Below are 18932 nucleotides of genomic sequence, written 5' to 3' on the forward strand. Positions count from 1 at the left end.
TAAATCCTTTCCCATGCTGCAGATATCAAGTAAACAGGGCACAATACTCTTAGACTGAAATATGCACCAGTTCAGTAAGAGCATTATGACCTTTAGGGGAAACTGGAAAAAATGTTTCAATACTTATCCCTCCTTCAAATCCTGTAGGGAAACAATATTTGTAGTTTTGGTGGAGAGCCATGTACACCAATCACAACTCACATCAGCACAGGCTATCCTGGGATCTTAAATACACTTTATTAGCTTAACAAAAAGGTTTCTTTTTTCAAAAAAAGAAAAAAAAAAAAAAAAGTTGAAGTATCACTGGCATGTTTGATGTATTATAGTTTATTTTCTTCCCATTTAAAGGCCATTGAAAAGCATTTACAGTTTCCCCAAGTGCATTACAACAAGAAGGGGAAAGGAAAAGAAAAAAAGCAGTAACAAAATAAAGCCGCCTTGTCTCCAGGCAACTAAACAAAAGTCATTTTACTGCAACATATACACATTAAATATAGTATACAGTCCATGCAGCTGCACAGCCATGTTAGAGGGGATCCTGGCTCCAGCCATCAGTGCATTACAGTCCATAATTTTCATTGTGCCTTTTTCTAGCCAGACTTGAAGAGGAGAATTGCAACCTGGCCCAAGTAGAAATAGATGAAGTGTTTTGTCTCATGTGTTACATAGCTGCCAAAGTTTCTGCCAACAATGCAGTGCCAAGTTGGGTTGTATTTCTTGTCAAATTCCTACAAAAGAAAGAAAAATCAACATAAATGCAAAGGGAAAAGTCACATTACTAGAGCAACCAATATATGCCAAGAACTGAGGGGCACAAGATGCAACAAAGTCATACAATTCTTAAAAGTAATGGTCTTGTGTAACTGGCACTTAAACTAATATATATGTCATGATCTAAGGGAGAATGACAGAAGGCTGTGTTTACATAAGCCGTCTGCTTTTCTCCCTCTCCTGAGCGAGATTGCGAGTGACCGGCAGACATCGGAGCCGCCAGTCACACGCCCGGGGAATGTTAGTGAAGGAGCCAGTGACACGCACTCGCCCCCTAAAGGGCTCATGGGCTAGTGACGTACCCATACGTCACTTTGCCCAGGAGGGGCTGACCTCCGCTGTACTGTATATAGTCGTGCAGCGGTCGGCAAGTGGTTAAACAAAAGAACTGAAATCCAATGAATGAAAGTTATGCAAGGAACAGGAGAGAGGAGGAAACAGCTTAAAGTGTTACTAAAGCCACAAGAGTGAAAGAAGTCTGTATGAGCATGAAAGAATGCTTGTTATACTCACTGTGGAACATAAACGGTAACCCTTTATACTGTAAAAAGGCTGTTTGATCCTGTCTTCCCCCACATTCCCCAATCCATCTCCTGGGAATAGAGCATTGGGGACAGGCTGCACATGTACAGCTTGGTGTGTTACTAGAGTTTTTTTGTGTCTTCTTGGGAGAGTTCATGTGATCAGCACAGGGCAATAAGGCACAGGTGTCCTGCAGCCTCATAGTTCAGCCAAGTTAATTAAAACTCCCCCTACAAGCTTTAACCAGACACTGGTAGAAGAAGTCACAAGACTGCTATATACTGCTGATGAAAGTATTTAGCAGTTTAGATTTACTAAAACCATTGCATTTCTAGGTTGTGTACTGGGGGAGAACAGATCTAGTAAATGCAGGGTCCTGGGTTTAGTAACACTTTAAGGATCTGGACATCCGCCAGCCAGGAAATGAGGCAAGCTCTGACTTACAATTTCTAATTCACAATGTGAAGCTCACGGTGTGCAGTGAAATCAGAGTAAGCATGTGGTACTATAGAGGAACGTTCACAACTCTGCGCAAGGCCTGGAGTTCAGAAAAAAAAGTAAGTTGGTGCTATATGCAATATCTTTTTAAAGATTTTCTACAATTTCTGCCATAAAAGCTCCATGCAGTAACCCCCTAAAGGAAGTTTGAGAACACACACAAAAAAAAAAAAAAAATTATATAACTAAGCAATACTTAATTATATTCTCTCAGCCTCCAGATCATGTGATGCCACAAAAAAAAAAAAAAAAAAAAAAAAAAAAAGAAAGCGACATTTAAACCTGGCATGGTTAAACTTGGCACACATTTGTAAGATACCTTTTTGATATAGGCAGCAATGTCTTTCTCGATGTTGTATTTCTCCATAGCTTGTGTGGCACAGTCCACAGCATCTTGCTGCATGTCCTCGGACATGTCAGCATTCTTGATCACAGCCTTTCTGTCAGACATGTTGTACCTAGAACAGAGGATTAAAACATGTTAGCTTTCAGGCACACCCTCAGTTCTTGACAGTAATAAGTCTTGCAGAGAACCGATAGCCTACATTTAAACAAATAGTGTGAGTGCAAGTGTCTTTATGGGAAAGAGGCTGACAAACAATATAGCATTCAGTAGGTAATAAGCCTAGTTTGGGATAGTGGCAACAAGAGTATACAGAATTATGACCCGCTATATTTGTGGTGTGGCCTACACGGAGTCATTCTTATGAACCACCTTTGCTGCTTGAGGTATGCAGTACACCACTAAATATGCATTTTACATCTCATTAAATTTAGACTATTTTGCCAGTTTTCTAGGAAAAAAAAAATCCACACAGCCAAACACCTGTCAAAAGTACAAAGTCACTTAAGTCTTTTCTAGGCTACAACACAGCTAATATTTGTAGCTACCTTGCCAATTGACCGTCAGTAACATGTTATAACTGGAAGTTTGGCTGATTAATTGTATTTCAAACTAGCTAAATGTGACCTTGAGTACAAAGAATCACACAAGAGATCACAAGTCCACCAATCTAGAAACAGTCCAAAGTTAGTGTAACAAAACAGCATCCTGTAGAAGAGACTTTACCATGCAAGGTTTGTATCCCACAACACTACAGCCAAGCCAACAGACAAACGCTGGAAAGTAGCTGCTGAAAAATACATCCTGGAGGCAATACTGTAGTTTGCTTTGGCAACATTTGTAGCTAAACATAGCTGGGGATGAGCAGACCTTAGCCTGGGAACCATGTTGACAGCTACGGGTGGCCAAGAACGAACAATGCTTTGAGCTTCCATGTGAACAATGCTTGAACAGCCAAGGTTGAAATGTGGGCGTAGAACTAAGTAGTGTCAATTTAGTTGGTGATCAGCACGTGTCCAGCAAAGCCACCTCTGATGTTCTGGGCTGAGCCCTAGCCTCAGGATCACAGCTGAGAGCAGAAACGCTTCTACTGTGAACTTTTGGCTGGTGTTAAGTTGGCCAAAAAAAATAGCATGCGGTGCCACAGAACGTAATTTACCAGTAAGCTGCTGCATGCACGGGTAATGTGGTCCCACACCACCAAAATAAAGTGTATAGTGCTGCGCTGCTAGTATGCCCATCATATACATGAAGAAATTATGTATGCTGTCACCAAAATCTGCAAAGGTAAATACAATGTCAATAGCCACCATACACCAATATATGGACTAAACTATACTCAAGTGGAAATGGACTTCAGCACTGACAAGATGTCAAATCATTTGTGATAATATAAATAAAAAAGTGAAAAAGTGAAAGTATAAAAAAAAATAAGTATTGAATACATGGCAGGGTGTTTGGGTATTTCATTTTTTTTTACTTTCACGGATATGATATATTGTCAGTGCTGAAGTAATTTTCTGCTTGAATAATTTTTAGCCCATTATTTGTGGGCCGGGTGTTTACATCGTACATCAAATTTTAAAAGGGCGAAAAAATTATATTATATAACAAAGCAGGTATGCGTTTTTCTATACATATACACACACACGCAAGTATGTGTGATTATATATAAATAACACATACTTACCCGCTTTGTGTAGTGGATTTGCACAGAGAAGCCCCGATCCTCCTCTCGGGTCCTGCGCCGGTGCTCCTGGCTCCTCCCTCCTGCCCCCAATAGCAAGCAGTTTGCAATAGGGCCTCCTGAGCCACTGCTCTGCCTGTCCATTCAGACAAAGCGCACAGCTCAGCCCTGCCCCCTCATAAGCTGTTATTGACAGCAGCGGGAGCCAATGCTATCTCAGCCAATAAGGAGGCAGAGACCCCAGAGAGCCACTGCTCTCATGAACATCACTGAATTGAGATGGGGCTCAGGTGAGTATTAGGGGGGCTGCTACACAATTTATTTTTACCTTCACGCATAGAATGCGTCCCATTCCTCCAAATCAGCTCTCCAGAGTAACTTCAGCTCTCAGCCCCGTTTTTCCTAAACTCCGACAAGCTTTAAAATTCTGAACTTTGAATAGATGCAGAAGAGAGCTGACTGCAGATAAACAGATACAACTTATGTAGGTCGATTTTTTTCACCTCTATCACCTGAGGTCATTCACCTCATTGGGTATATGCAAGTGTTAAAAAATGTAACGGTTACCTGTTTAGTGTTATTGCTCTCACTCCGACGATCAAAGAAATACATCACGTTTGGTTTAAACACCATTTACATATGCAGGCGCTACTAGCGTATGCATTCGCTTCTGCGCACGAGGACAGGGCGCTTTACATTTTTCACTGTCACATTTAAAAAAAAAAAAAAATGTTTTGATTACTTATTGCTGTCACAAGGAATAACATCCCTTGTGACAGTAACAGGCAGTGACAGGTCCTCTTTATGGAGAAATCTGGGTCTAAGAGACCCCAAACCCCTCCCCTGCAATTAAAGCATTCAAAATGCCAGGTTTGGCTGTTTTTTGTTTTTTTTTAATCTGGTGCCTTTAAGGCTCCAGTACCCGGAAGTGATGTCATGACATTACTTCCGGGTTTTTACATTGGAGACACAAGCAAAGCAAAATCTGTGTTTGTTTGGTCTTCAGCCAGCCAGCTGATGTGCAGGCCGGTTGCTCAGGACTCTGGAATGGGAGACCTGGGTAAGCCACAGAAGGGAGGACGTGCCCTCCCGCTCCTTGTAATGGCATCAGTCGTCATTAAAAGATACCCAACCTTCGACTCTAAACAGTACCGGGGTGATGCCACTTGCTGCAGGCATCACCCCGATACAACCCTCTAAAGGGGAGGCCGCATATTTGTGTTCCGTCGGCGTGAAGAGGTTAAGGTAGCCTGACATTACTATTGCATTTGTCCCAGCAGCTTCTTACTGTGAACTCTCCACTGGTGTTAAGGGGATGGATACACCACAGTGGCATTGGTCACAGCACCTTCTAACCGTAAACAATTCCCTTGTGTTAAGGTGTATTGAGACTACCTGGCATTGAGCTCAACATCCTCTTTCCATGAACTCTACTGGGGTTAAGATGGATTGAGGCTATTATAGCATTGGTCTTCATAACCTCTTAGCATGAGCCCTTACCTAGTGTTAAAGGGATCATATACACTGCAGTGGCATTGGTATCAGTACCCACTACCATGAACTCTACCCTGGTGTTAAGGTGGATCGGGACTACAGTGGCATTGGTCTCAGCATTATCGTCCCAGGAACTCTACTGGCATTAAGGTTGATCGGGACTACAGTGGCATTGGCCTCAGCATCTTCTTCCCAGGAACTCTACTGGCATTAAGGTGGATCGGGACTACAGTGGCATTGGCCTCAGCATCTTCCCAGGAACTCTACTGGCATTAAGGTGGATTGGGACTACAGTGGCATTGGTCTCAGCATCTTCTTCCCAGGAACTCTACTGGCATTAAGGTGGATCGGGACTACAGTGGCATTGGTCTCAGCATCTTCTTCCCAGGAACTCTACTGGCATTAAGGTGGATTGGGACTACGGTGGCATTGGTCTCAGCATTATCGTCCCAGGAACTCTACTGGCATTAAGGTGGATTGGGACTACGGTGGCATTGGTCTCAGCATTATCGTCCCAGGAACTCTACTGGCATTAAGGTGGATTGGGACTACGGTGGCATTGGTCTCAGCAGCTTCTTCCCACTACTGGAGTTAAGGTGGAGTGACACTCCAATGGAACTGGTGAATAGGATTAGAAAGGTATAGCTACCTAGGAAACACGTGAGATGATGCAGCTGTTTTATGTGGACATGGGATAAACATGACCCACCCAAACAACATGTTTGCTGGGCCACAAAACCGCATCATCCATATGAAGACTAGCTGTGCTCCTTAGGCCACCCCCTGCACATCCAAATTACATAACAGGAGGGCATGCATGAGCAACAGTACATTCAGGCCCCAAATTCTAGGAAGATCCCCATGTGCAAAACATGGCTGCTCAGAAGATGGTCATTACAATCAATTAGTCAGTAAGTTATGGTCAGCTGTAGTAGGGAATAAAGGCAATGTCAGGTATAGAGTGCTGGAGGTTGGCTTTAGCAGTGCTGGGCCATTGGTCAGTAGCTAGCCATACCCTTTAACACTACACTAGTCCAGGCTGACCAGGAGGCCCCTATTCACCCCTTAGGAGGTCTGCAGCGTAAGGCTAACACGGCCCCAACCAGGACACCCACCTCACTCACTCACTCTATAGGAGTCGCGCCCAGCTGATACATAGGCAGCCTCCAGAAAGCTCCAGCATACAATGAAAGCAGAGCAGCGTCCACGAGGCCCGGACTCCCCCCCTCCCCTCAGACCAAGCAGCCCTCTTACCTATCACAGTGTAGCGATACCCCCTCAGTGCGCTCTGTCTCTCTCCAGACCTAGCTAGCGCTCTGATACTCAGCGTCCCTGTAAAATAGCAGCTCCTCCCCCTGCAGTGGCTCAACCAACCGCCGCCGCTATTGGTGGAAGCCGCGCCCTCCCCAGCACTGCAGGCATTTTCCTCTCGCTCTCCTCTGCCTACATCTTATTTCATCCCACAATGCCGTGAGAGGAATTGCGGAGCTTCGGACCACGAAAAGCAGTGGCCTATCACCGACTACGTCTATTTCATGGTTCCTGCTTCTCCCCGAACGTGTCAGAAGTTTGTCACATCCACCTCACCGACTGCTATAGGGAGGAATGATGCTGGTAACTGTGTTTTATTAACCCTGACTGAATGGCAGGGACTGTGCTAAGGTACTGTGTATCATGAGCAGTTACCATTTATTAAACATGGTGTCACCTTTATTTCATTATTTGCTGCTTCCCTGTGGTCAGTGGTGTCACTAGGGTTGGTACTACTACCTGGTGAGGTAAACATAGTGTCACCCCCTCATCGGGCTCTAAAACATGGTGTCACCCCCTCATCAGTCTCTAAAACGTGTCACCCCCCAATCGGGCTGCCAAACATGGTGTCACCCCCTCATCGGGCTCTAAAACGAGTCACCCCCCAATCGGGCTGCCAAACATGGTGTCACGCCCCTATCAGGCTTTAAAACATGGTGTAACCCCCCCCCCCCCAGTCGGCCTCTAAAATATGGTGACCCCCCCACCCCACCCATCAGGCTCTAAAACATGGTGTCACCCCCCCCCCATTGGGCTCTAAAACATGGTGTCCACCCCCATTGGGCTCTACAATATGGTGTCACCGCCCAATAGGCTCTAAAACATGGTGTCAACACCCCATCGGGCTCTAGAGCATGGTATCACCCCCCCCCCATCCGGCTCTAAAACATGGACCCACCCTCATCAGGCTCTAAAACATGGTGTTAAACCCCCCCCCCCATCGAGCTCTAAAACATGGTGTCACCCGCCTATTGGGCTCTAAAACATGGTGTCACCCCCCCCCCCCCATCGGGCTCTAAAACATGGTGTCACCTCCCCTATTCAACTCTAAAACATGGTGTCACCCCCGCCTTCCTTGTTGGGCTCTAAAACATGACGTCAGCCCCCTATCAGGCTCCAAAACATGGTGTCACCCCCCCCCATCAGGCTCTTAAAAGATGGTGTCACCCCCACCCCCATCGGGCTCTGAAACATGGACCCACCCCCTATCAGGCTCGAAAACATGGTGTCACGCCCCCATCGGGCTTTAAAACATGGTGTCTGCCCCCCCTCATTGGGCTATACAACAGGGTGTCACCCCCCCATGGGGCTTTGAAACATGGTGTCACGTCACCCCCCGTCAGGCTCTAAAACATGGTGTCACCCTCCTATCGGCCTCTAAAACATGGTGTCACTCCCATCCATCGTGCTCTAAAACATGGTGTCACGCCCCCATCGGGCTTTAAAACATGGTGTTGCCCCCCCCCCACGTCATTGGGCTCTACAACATGGTGTCACCCTCCCATCTGGCTCCAAAACATGGCATCGCCCCCCGTCGGGCTCTAAAAGATGGTGTCACCCCCCCCGGCTATAAAACATGATGTCACCCCACATCAGGCTCTAAAACATGGTGTCACCCCCCCCTCCCTCCATCGGGCTCTAAAACATGGTGTCACCTCCCCTATTCGGCTCTAAAACATGGTGTCACCCCCCCTTTCCTTGTCTAAAACATGGTGTCAACACCCCATCGGGCTCTAGAGCATGGTATCACCCCCCCCCCCCATCCGGCTCTAAAACATGGACCCACCCTCATCAGGCTCTAAAACATGGTGTTAAACCCCCCCCCCATCGAGCTCTAAAACATGGTGTCACCCGCCTATTGGGCTCTAAAACATGGTGTCACCCCCCCCCCATCGGGCTCTAAAACATGGTGTCACCTCCCCTATTCAACTCTAAAACATGGTGTCACCCCCCCCTTCCTTGTTGGGCTCTAAAACATGACGTCAGCCCCCTATCAGGCTCCAAAACATGGTGTCACCCCCCCCCATCAGGCTCTTAAAAGATGGTGTCACCCCCACCCCCATCGGGCTCTGAAACATGGACCCACCCCCTATCAGGCTCGAAAACATGGTGTCACGCCCCCATCGGGCTTTAAAACATGGTGTCTGCCCCCCCTCATTGGGCTATACAACAGGGTGTCACCCCCCCATGGGGCTTTGAAACATGGTGTCACGTCACCCCCCGTCAGGCTCTAAAACATGGTGTCACCCTCCTATCGGCCTCTAAAACATGGTGTCACTCCCATCCATCGTGCTCTAAAACATGGTGTCACGCCCCCATCGGGCTTTAAAACATGGTGTTGCCCCCCCCCCCCACGTCATTGGGCTCTACAACATGGTGTCACCCTCCCATCTGCCTCCAAAACATGGCATCGCCCCCCGTCGGGCTCTAAAAGATGGTGTCACCCCCCCCCGGCTATAAAACATGATGTCATCCCACATCAGGCTCTAAAACATGGTGTCACCCCCCCCTCCCTCCATCGGGCTCTAAAACATGGTGTCACCTCCCCTATTCGGCTCTAAAACATGGTGTCACCCCCCCTTTCCTTGTCAGGCTCTAAAACATGACGTCAGCCCCCCTATCGGGCTCCAAAACATGGTGTCACCCTCCATCAGGCTCTAAAAGATGGTGTCACCCCCCCCATCGGGCTCTGAAACATGGACCCACCCCCCATCAGGCTCTAAAACATGGTGTCATGCCCCTATTAGGCTTTAAAACATGGTGTCTGCCCCCCCCTCATTGGGTTATACAACACTGTGTCACCCCCCCCCCCCCCATGGGGCTTTGAAACATGGTGTCACCCCCCCCCCCCCATCAGGCTCTAAAACATGGTGTCACACTCCTATCGGCCTCTAAAACATGGTGTCACCCCTCCCTGTCGGGCTCTAAAACATGGTGTCACCCCCCTATCTGGCTTCCTCCTAACTCAGGAGCAGCTAACATCCCCCCTTTCACTGCCCAGCAAGTTGAGCACGGAGAATTGCCCCCATATATTTTTTTCATTTAGTTTTTACCGATGACCTATTATCTTCAATTGTTGTCCAGTGCAACCTCTATGCACAACAATTTACAGCCAATAATCCATGTCATATTATTCCCATCCCTATGAGAGAACTAACAGTGGAGGAGCACAAGATTTTTTTCGGCCTCAAATTTAATGTGGGACTCACCAAAAAAAAATGATTTACGCTCATACTGGTCCACCCACCCCATCACATGATGATTTACTTAGGAGTAATGCCCATATATTTGATAATTATGCAGTTACTACATTATAACGATAATACCCAGTGCCCTCCCCGAAATGACCCAGCATATCATAAGTTGTATAAAATTCGGCCATTTTTACATTTTCTTTACAAACAATTTGCCCATTTATTTATCCCGGACAACTGTATCTGCGAGGATGAGTCGTTTGTCCACTTTACCAGCAGGCTGGGCTTCAAGCTATTCATCCCCAGCAAAGGGGCCCAATATGGGGGGAAATAGAGCTGCACGATTCTGGCCAAAATGAGAATCACGATTTTTTTGCTTGGAATAAAGATCACGATTCTCTGTGTAACATCTTTTACATTATAAAAAAAAATTGGGATAACTTTACGGTTTTGTTTTATTTTTTTTATTTTTTTATTCATTAAAGTGTATTAATTGCGTTTGAAAGACTGCTGCGCAAATACAGTGTGACATAAAAATTTACAACAATCACCATTTTATTCTGCAGGGTCTCTGCTAAAAAAAAATAAATAAATGTTTGGGGGTTCTAACTACTTTTCTAGGAAAAATAAACTGATTTAACTTGCAAGCAACAAGTGTAGGAAAAAGGTTTAGTCTTTAAGAGGCTAAACTTCCTTCCTCCGGCAGAGGGAAAGAAAAGATACAATGTAATCATTTGTGTTTACAGTTCAGTGGGAGACTAATGCTGATAGGCTTTTGCGGGAGGCTCTTTTTTTTTCTTTTTTCTTTTTTTTTTGAAAGCTGCTCCCTCACAGCTATGTAAAGAATCGAGCAAGTGTCATGTTAAGATCGTCAGGGGGAGTGAATCGCGATCTTGATTCTGTTACGATTAATCGTGCAGCTCTAGGGTGAAACTGTACAAAATATGCAACCAAGACACAAGGTACACCTATGCTTTCTGTACAAAGGAAAGGGCCCACAGTAGCATCCCCCCTCCTATGACCAGACTACATAGGAACAAGCGGGAAAGTTGTTTGTGACCTCATATTCCCACTCCTCGAAAAAGGTTATCACCTCTATGTGGACAACTTCTACACCGGTTTGCCCGTTTTCTGCAACCTTCACCGGAAGAAGACTCCAGCATGTGGTACTGTGAGAGCGAATAGGAAGGGCTTCCCTCAAATACAAAACTAAGAAGAGAGGAGTTGGTGAGTTTGCGGAACAAGGAAATTCTGGCTGAAATCGAGGGACAAAGAAGATATCTACATGCTGTCTTCAATTCACAACAACACCTGCCTGGAAATCCCTGGAAGGAATGGCCCAATACAAAAACTAGCATGTGTCCATGATTACAATTTGTTCATGGGGGAGTCGACTTCAATGATCAAATAATCCAACCTTCCTTGCTACAAGAAGAACTGCCCATTGGTATAAAAAAAGTCTCAATTTATCTAATGTACAATGTATATATAATATACCGCAAATCCACAAGAGACCCACATCCTTCCTTGGCTATCATAGGGAAATCACTGCCATTATATACTTGAACGGCCCACCAGAAAGCATTTTATCAGATGTAATAAGCAGACTCCACAAACAACATTTTCCCGAAAAGTCCCTCCCAGAGAAACAGCCAAAATCATAAAAAAAAGAAAGGAGGGTGTGCTCCAGAGGAGGAGTTAGAAGAGACACCACTTATTATTGACCAGTCTCTACATTATTATTAAAGTATGGTAAACGTAATTCTCAGTTCCTGCCATATGCCTTATGCCCACATTCCTTATACATCTGCCTGTTTTGGAACTGACCCTGGCCTATCATTTGACCACACCTCTGCCTGCTGCCTAAACTGTACATACCTCTGCCTGTTCCAGAACTGACCTTGGCCTGTTATTCGATCACGCCTCTGCCTACCACCTAAACTGTACATACCTCTGCCTGCTCTGGAACTGACCCTGGCCTACTATTCGACAACGCCTCTGCCTGCCGCCTAAACTGTACATACCTCTGCCTGCTCTGGAACTGACCCTGGCCTACTATTCAACAATGCCTCTGCCTGCCGCCTAAACTGTACATACCTCTGCCTGCTCCAGAACTGACCTTGGCCTGTTATTCAACCATGCTTCTGCCTGCCACCTAAACTGACCACACCTCTGCCTTCTCTGGAACTGACCTTGGATTGCTTATTGACCATGTTTTTTTGCCTGCCACTTGGACTGATCTTTTACCCTGCTACTTTAGTAGTGGGATTCATGATAACACAGGGGTCTGACATATGTAAAGGGGCTTTAGAAAAGTTTTTCCAGATGGATAAAACTATTATTTTGGATTTTGTTATTCTGAGTTTTGTTATTCCAGATTAGGGTCTGGAGACTGGAGGCTTCAAAGAGATTTACCCCCGTGGCCAGGTCTTACCTGACTGGGGTCCTAAGCCTGTTATGTCTGCTTGTTGCCAACTTACTGCCATTATGCCTCTGCCTGCTGCATGAACTGACCACATCTCTGCCTGCTATCTGTACTATGAACCATGTTCCTGCCTACTACCAGGACCAATATTTTGGCTTTGTGACAATATCTCTGCCTGCTGCCTGTACTGACCCTGGACTGTATATGGACAGTATCCCTGCCTGCTGCCTGTACTGACTATGGACAATATTTCTGCCTGGACAATTCTGTTCGCTAACGCTGACCACGTCCCAGCCTGCTGCCTGGACAAATGCTCTTCTCTGTGGACAACTGCACTACTAAGACCACAAGTAATGTTTTATTTACCTTTTGTTCAGCAGAATGTATTTTGGGGTGTAATTCTCGATATGTGCTTACTATGTGTTAGAAATATGAAGGGCCTTCAAAATTGTAATAGGTTGTCAGGTAATTAGATGTGTAATTTATGTCCCTAGAACACCTGACGGTGCTTCTTGCATATTGTGCCTCTGTATGTGGCCAGGCTGTGTAAAAGTCTCACACATGTGGTATCGCCATATTAAGGAGGGATAGCAGAATGTATTTTGGGGTGTAATGTTTGGCATGTACATATGCTATGTGTTAGGAATATCTTATAAATGGACAACTTTGTGTAAAAGTAAATGTTTTCATTTTTTTCCCACATTTTCCAAAAACTTGTGGAAAAAATTGAAATGCTCATAAGACTCATAATGCCTCATAGAATATACCTTGGGAGGTTTTCTTTCCAAAAATGGGGTCATTTTGTGGGCAATTCCATCGTCCTGGTGCTCCAGGGCCTTCAAAAGTGCGATGGGTCGTCAGGAAATTAGATGTGTAATTTATGCTCCTAGAACACCTAAGGCTCCATGTACACGGGACGTTGTAAATGGCCGTTTAGGAGCAGTTGGGCATTTTTTTCAGAAGCCCCTGAACCCATCTACATTTTATCTTATCTGTCCATGTACACAGGGTCAATTACAGTAATTTGCAGGCAGTTGAGTTCAGGGACGTTTTTTGGAACGCAATTATTTGCGTTCAAACGTGTGTTTCCCAGCGTTTCAAACGCAGAAACGCGGCCGAACGTGACCTGAACGTGATGAACGTACGTTCAGCCACGTTATAAGTTTTTTTTCTTCCATTCAAAATCAATGGTTCCCTATGGGAGCCTATTGATTTGAATGGAAGTCGCACCGCAAGTCGGATCAGGATGATCCGACTTGCGGCACGACTTGCACTGCGAGAATCTTGAGGGGGAACTCCACGCTAAAAATGGGAAAAAAACTGCGTGGGGGTCCCCCCCCAGGTTCCAAACCAGGCCCTTCGGGTCTGGTATGGAATTTGAGGGTAGCCCCACACCGAAAAAACGGCGTGGGGTCCCCCCCAAAATCCATACCAGACCCTTATCCGAGCATGCAGCCCGGTAGGGCAGGAAGGGGAAGGGGACGAGCGAGCGGCCCCACCCCCCCTGGACCATACCAGGCTCAACATGGGGGGGTGTTGGTGCTTTGGGGCAGGGGGAGCTCTGCACCCCCCACCCCAAAGCACCTTGCCCCCATGTTGATGAGGACAAGGGCCTCATCCCCACAACCCTGGCCGGTGGTTGTGGGGGTCTGCGGGCAGGGGGCTCAATAGAATCTGGAAGCCCCCTTTAACTGTACCTCTACCCATTCACCCCATAAAAGGAAGTGTATGTAAATAACGACAGGAGACGTTTTGGAAAGTTTATTAAAAATCTTCATCTGTTCTTCTCTGCTCTGGTCTTCTCCCTCTCCTGGTCTTCTGCTCTTTTGCTGTCCGCTCTTCTGCTCTTTTGCTGTCCGCTCTTCTGCTCTTTTGCCCTCGGCTCTTCTCTTCTTCTTCTTCCTCCGGTCCTCCTCCGACGATGTCTCCGGTGAGTATGCCGGTCTCCGGTCTCTGCAGCTTGTTATATAGCCATTGTGGGCGTGGCCCCCGATGACGTCATCGAGATGCCCCGCCCCCTCATGGCACAGGTGACGGCATGTGGCCTGGTATGGTCCAGGGGAGGTGGGGCCTCTCGCTCGTCCCCTCCCCCTTCCTGCCCTACCGGGCTTCATGCTCGGATAAGAGTCTGGTATGGATTTTGGGGGGGACCTCACGCCATTTTTTCGGTGTGGGGCTACCCTCAAATTCCATACCAGACCCAAAGGGCCTGGTTTGGAACCTGGGGGGGACCCCCACGCGTTTTTTTCCCATTTTTGGCGTGGAGTTCCCCCTCAAGATTCTCACAGTGCAAGTCGCGCCGCAAGTCGGATCATCCTGATCCGACTTGCGGTGCGACTTCCATTCAAATCAATAGGCTCCCATAGGGAACCATTGATTTTGAAAGGAGGCAGAAAAAACGCTGCTAAAAGCAACGTGGCCAAACGTGCAATAACGCAAATGGAAAAAGCTACTGAAAGCACGTTTAACAGCTGCTTTTTCCCGGCGTCAGAACTAGCTTTGCAGCACGTTTTTTCTAACGTCCCATGTACATGGAGCCTAAAGGTGCTACTTGGATATTGGGCCTCTGTATGTGGCCAGACTGTGTAAAAGTCTCACATATGTGGTATCGCCATATTCAGGAGGAGTAGCAGAATGTTTTTGGGGTGTTATTTTTGGTATGTACATGCTATGTGTTAGGAATATTTATAAGTGGATAGCTTTGTGTAAAATAAATTGCGTTTTTATTTTCTTTCCACATTTTCCAAAAACTTGTGGAAAAAAATGATATGTTCAAAAAACTCATTATGCCTAACAGAATAAAAATCTTCATTTTGCAAAACTTCAAAATATTCACCGTGCCTCTTACGAAATATCTTGGAATGTCTGCTTTCCAAAAGGGGGCCATTTGGGGGGTATTTTACTGTCCTGGCTTGTTAGTGTCTCAAGAAATGAGATAGGCCAGCAGTACATCAGGTGTGATCAATTTTCAATGATTGGCACCATAGCTTTTAGACTCTACCTTCATAAAGACCAAATAATATATCGTATATATACTCGAGCATAAGCCAACTTTTTCAGCATTTTTTTTTATGCTGAAAAAGCCCCCCTCGGCTTATACTCGAGTCACGGTCTCACTTACCTTTTCCCCGGTCAGTGGGCATGCGCCACCGCTCGGGAAAGCCCGTACATGTTCGGCTATTCCCAGGCAGACGGCACATGCGTGGTGACGTGTTGGCGCTGGGCGGGGCCATTTTTAAATGTAAGGCTGAAAGGTAAGTGAGTCTCCTCCGCAGCCCCTGCATCTCCTAGGGAGATGCAGTGCTGCGGGCATGGTACAGGAGATTCTCCTGTACCATGCCCACAGCACTGCATCTCCTATACCATGCCTGTATTATCTGTGCCATGCCTGTACCATCTCCTGTGCCATGCCTGAACCATCTCCTGTGCCATGCCTGTACCATCTCCTGTACCTTTCCCACAGCCCTGCATCTCCTGTACCATGTCGGCAGCCCCTGCACCATGTCCGCAGCCCCTGTTTTGGGTCTCGTGGTTGTCCAGTTGGGTCAAGTAGCTGCTGCATTTCCCACCCTAGGCTTATACTCGAGTCAGTGGAGTCAATATGTTTTCCCAGTTTTTCGTGGTAAAATTAGGTGCCTCGGCTTATATTCGGGTCGGCCTATACTCAAATATATACGGTATACTGATTTGGGCTTTTTGTTTACCAAAGATATGTAGCAGTATAACTTTTGGCAAAAATTTATGAAGAAAAATTACTAAATTGCAAAATTTTATAAGAGCCGGTTCACACTGCCACGACTTATCGGGCGACTTGGTCGTCTGGCAAGTAGCGCTCCATTCTGTGCAATGGAACCGTTCTAATCAGAGCGACTCAAGTCGCTCGGACTTAGAAAAAGGTTCCTGCACTACTTGGGGGCGAAGTCGGAGCGGCTTGCATTGACTTCTATTAGAGAAGTCATTTGCAAGCCGCGATGAAGTCGTGCTGCATGGGCGGCTTCAAAGTCGGGGCGAACCGGCTCTAATAGAAACGATTAAAAAAAAAAATGTGTTTTTGTTTTCAAACAAAAACAAACAAACAAATTTTTCCAACAAAATTTTCAGTCTTTTTATTTATAGCGCAAAAAAAAAAAACAGCGGTGATAAAATACCACCAAAAGAAAGCTTTGTTTGTGTGAAAAATAAAAAAATTCATATGGGTACAGTGTTGCAGGACTGAGTAATTGTCATTCAAAGTGTGAGAGCACTGAAAGCTGAAAATTGTGATTTGGATAGGAATCGCACCACATTTCTGTTCAAACCCGGAATGAGGTATAAGTTCCCAGTAGGCAAGTGGTTAAAATTCATTAAATTTTTTTTCCCCCAAAGAAATTGGATTTAAAAAAAATCGTTGTGCAAATATATATATTGTTTGGGGGCTCTGAGTAATTTTATAGTAAAACAATGAGGATTTTTACATGTAGATGAGAAATGTCAGATGTAGCCTGGGCTGGAAGCAGTTAAAAAAGTTGAAGATTTACAATATTAAAATGAAAGTTTGAAATCACTTTCTATATAAGATTTTAGTAATTGTGTTTACACTTACTTTAATACAGATACCAGCTGTGTGATTTGAACCCATACAAAATGAAAAATTAACAGGCTCAAACCGCACTGCAAAGAATCGCATTGAATTTGAACAGGAATGTGGTGCGATTCCTGTCCGAATCACATACCGCTCCTGTGTGAACCCAGGCTGAGTCTGGAGAGAAGGGGGAAGTCCCCTGTCAGCACTTTATCCTCACTTCTCTGCTTCACACCTTCCACAGACTCCTGTGCTATTCAGGTTACTCAAAGATGTCAGCTGCTTTCTAGAGGAGGGGGCTTGTGTGGAGATAAGAATTCTCCTTTAGAGGATGAAAAACCGAGAAGTTCCCCACCCTGCTGTTTTCCTTAAGTGACGTCATTACAGTATGACCCGTCCAATCATCAGTGACAGAAGTCCAAGAAAGTGACGGCTCTCAGGTCGGTGCAGCTTGGTGTCCTGGCATCATGTGATGTCCGTGGTGAGGGTTATCAGGTCATATGGTCACCTAAACACTGCACCCCCTTCCCCCAGTCACCTTACTTCATACCACCTAACCCCCCCCCCCCCCCCCATCCTCAATCACTGAACACTCCACTATCAGCTTTACTGCTCCCCCCTAAAGTCGCCTTACACTGCCTGACAAATCGCATGTGATTTGGACAGGAACGGCACTGCATTCCTGTTCAAATCACATGCGATTCTCTGCAGTGTGATTTTAGCCGGTAAATGGCATCGGTGAGTACTTGAGCAAAAGTATCAGTACTTGTACTGGCACTTAAAAAACAGGTATCGGTGTATCCACACTTCGATTTTATGGCAAGTTTTTATTAGATAGTCCTTGTGAAAATGACACTGTAGGCATCACCCCGGTACAACCACTTGAAGTCACAGGACGTTACAGGTACGTGATTTTAAGGCAAGCGTTTACAGAGACACCCGGGAGTAAGAGCATTAATATTTTGTTAAATATTTATATTAATATAGCCAGGTACTGGCTAACTTTCCTTTGTCATCGTGGGACATTCTGTAACAACAGCTGCAGTGAGCTTGTTTCTCTCTAGTGTTCAGCCTGGAGATTGTGTCATCATTTCCTGAATACAGAGAGAGAACACTACTGGAAGCATGGGATTGTGGGATATGTGATCTGGAGAGCCAGGATTTGTATTGGAGCCAGTGTTGCTGCAGACTACAAGTTCCAGCCGGCTGGGAGAGAGAGGGATGCTTGGTGAGGACATAAATAGCCTAGTCTGGGGAGGAGCTCTTCCATTTGGGACCACAGCCTTCAGCTCAGAGCATGGACCTGGTCGCTTCGGGAAATGTGAGCGGGTGACGTAGCCTGGACAGCGTGAGGAGACTCCAGCAAGTTAGTGTTACACCTGCAGGCAGATTCACTATTACCAGCTCTCTGTCGGCCGAGTGACTGTCGGGGGGTCACTCTCACCGTCACCAGTACATACCCAGCTGAATCAAAGCGTCGCGTAATGCACGGCTGGGCACCTTTCAATGGTTGTAGTTTCTTCAAGAGCCTGTTCCAGGATATCCCATTTCCTTGAGCCTTGGTATCATTAGGCTTACACAGAAAAAGGTTTTTCTTTTCCCTTTTATACCTGGGGTCATAAGTTCTTTAAGGACCTACTGGCTACTACTGTTTGACTTATTGTGATTTTCCTTTGTATTACATATCCTTTGTATACTGACTAAGACCAAAGTTTAATACTGGAGGATATCTACCTTAACTATTCTTGTTTTTATCTGCCTTAACACTATTTTAGTGGACTAAAATACTTTGAAAACAATTAAGATGACTAAAGCACGACTAAGTGTCGGTTCACACTATGGCGATCCGACTTAGGGGGCGACCTGTGAAGTCGCGTGCACCGCGACTTCGGCGCAACTTGCACGGACTTCATAAAATGAATGTCTATGCAAGTTGCTCCAGGTCGCCCCGAAGTAGTACAGGACCCTTTTTCTAAGTCAGAGCGACTTGTGTCACTCCTATTAGAACCGTTCCTGTACTACACTATGGACCGCGACGGTGCACGACTTGTCAGGCTGACCAAGTCGCCTGACAAGTCGTACTAGTGTGAATGGAGACTAATACTAAAAGACTATAACTAAAAGTA

The 18932-nt window shown here is 45.9% G+C and overlaps 1 protein-coding gene across 2 annotated transcripts; it reads right to left on the reverse strand.

The window, feature by feature from the left end:
- Positions 1-307: 307 nt before the first annotated feature.
- Positions 308-6716, reverse strand: DYNLL2 (dynein light chain LC8-type 2). 2 transcript variants are annotated; one of them, XM_082244633.1, is made up of 3 exons: positions 6570-6716; positions 2111-2249; positions 308-728 (listed from the first exon to the last, which is right to left on the reverse strand). In XM_082244633.1, the coding sequence occupies exons 2-3, from the start codon at positions 2240-2242 to the stop codon at positions 591-593; spliced, it is 270 nt and encodes an 89-aa protein (XP_082100759.1). In that variant the 5' UTR covers positions 2243-2249; positions 6570-6716; the 3' UTR covers positions 308-590. The 2 variants fall into 2 exon arrangements, with proteins under 2 accessions (XP_082100759.1, XP_082100760.1); XM_082244634.1 differs by lacking the exon at positions 6570-6716 and having other exon boundaries at positions 2111-2270.
- Positions 6717-18932: the final 12216 nt, after the last annotated feature.

Source organism: Pelophylax lessonae, assembly GCF_965119305.1.
Source record: "Pelophylax lessonae genome assembly, chromosome: 2".
Lineage (NCBI taxonomy): Eukaryota > Metazoa > Chordata > Amphibia > Anura > Ranidae > Pelophylax > Pelophylax lessonae.

Excerpts from the sequence above, each read along its gene's own strand:
- DYNLL2 (XM_082244633.1), bottom strand. The coding sequence starts at position 2,242 with ATGTCTGACAGAAAGGCTGTGATCAAGAATGCTGACATGTCCGAGGAC. Across the intron at positions 729-2,110 it reads TTGCTGCCTATATCAAAAAG|GAATTTGACAAGAAATACAA; the intron begins GTATCTTACAAA and ends TTTCTTTTGTAG.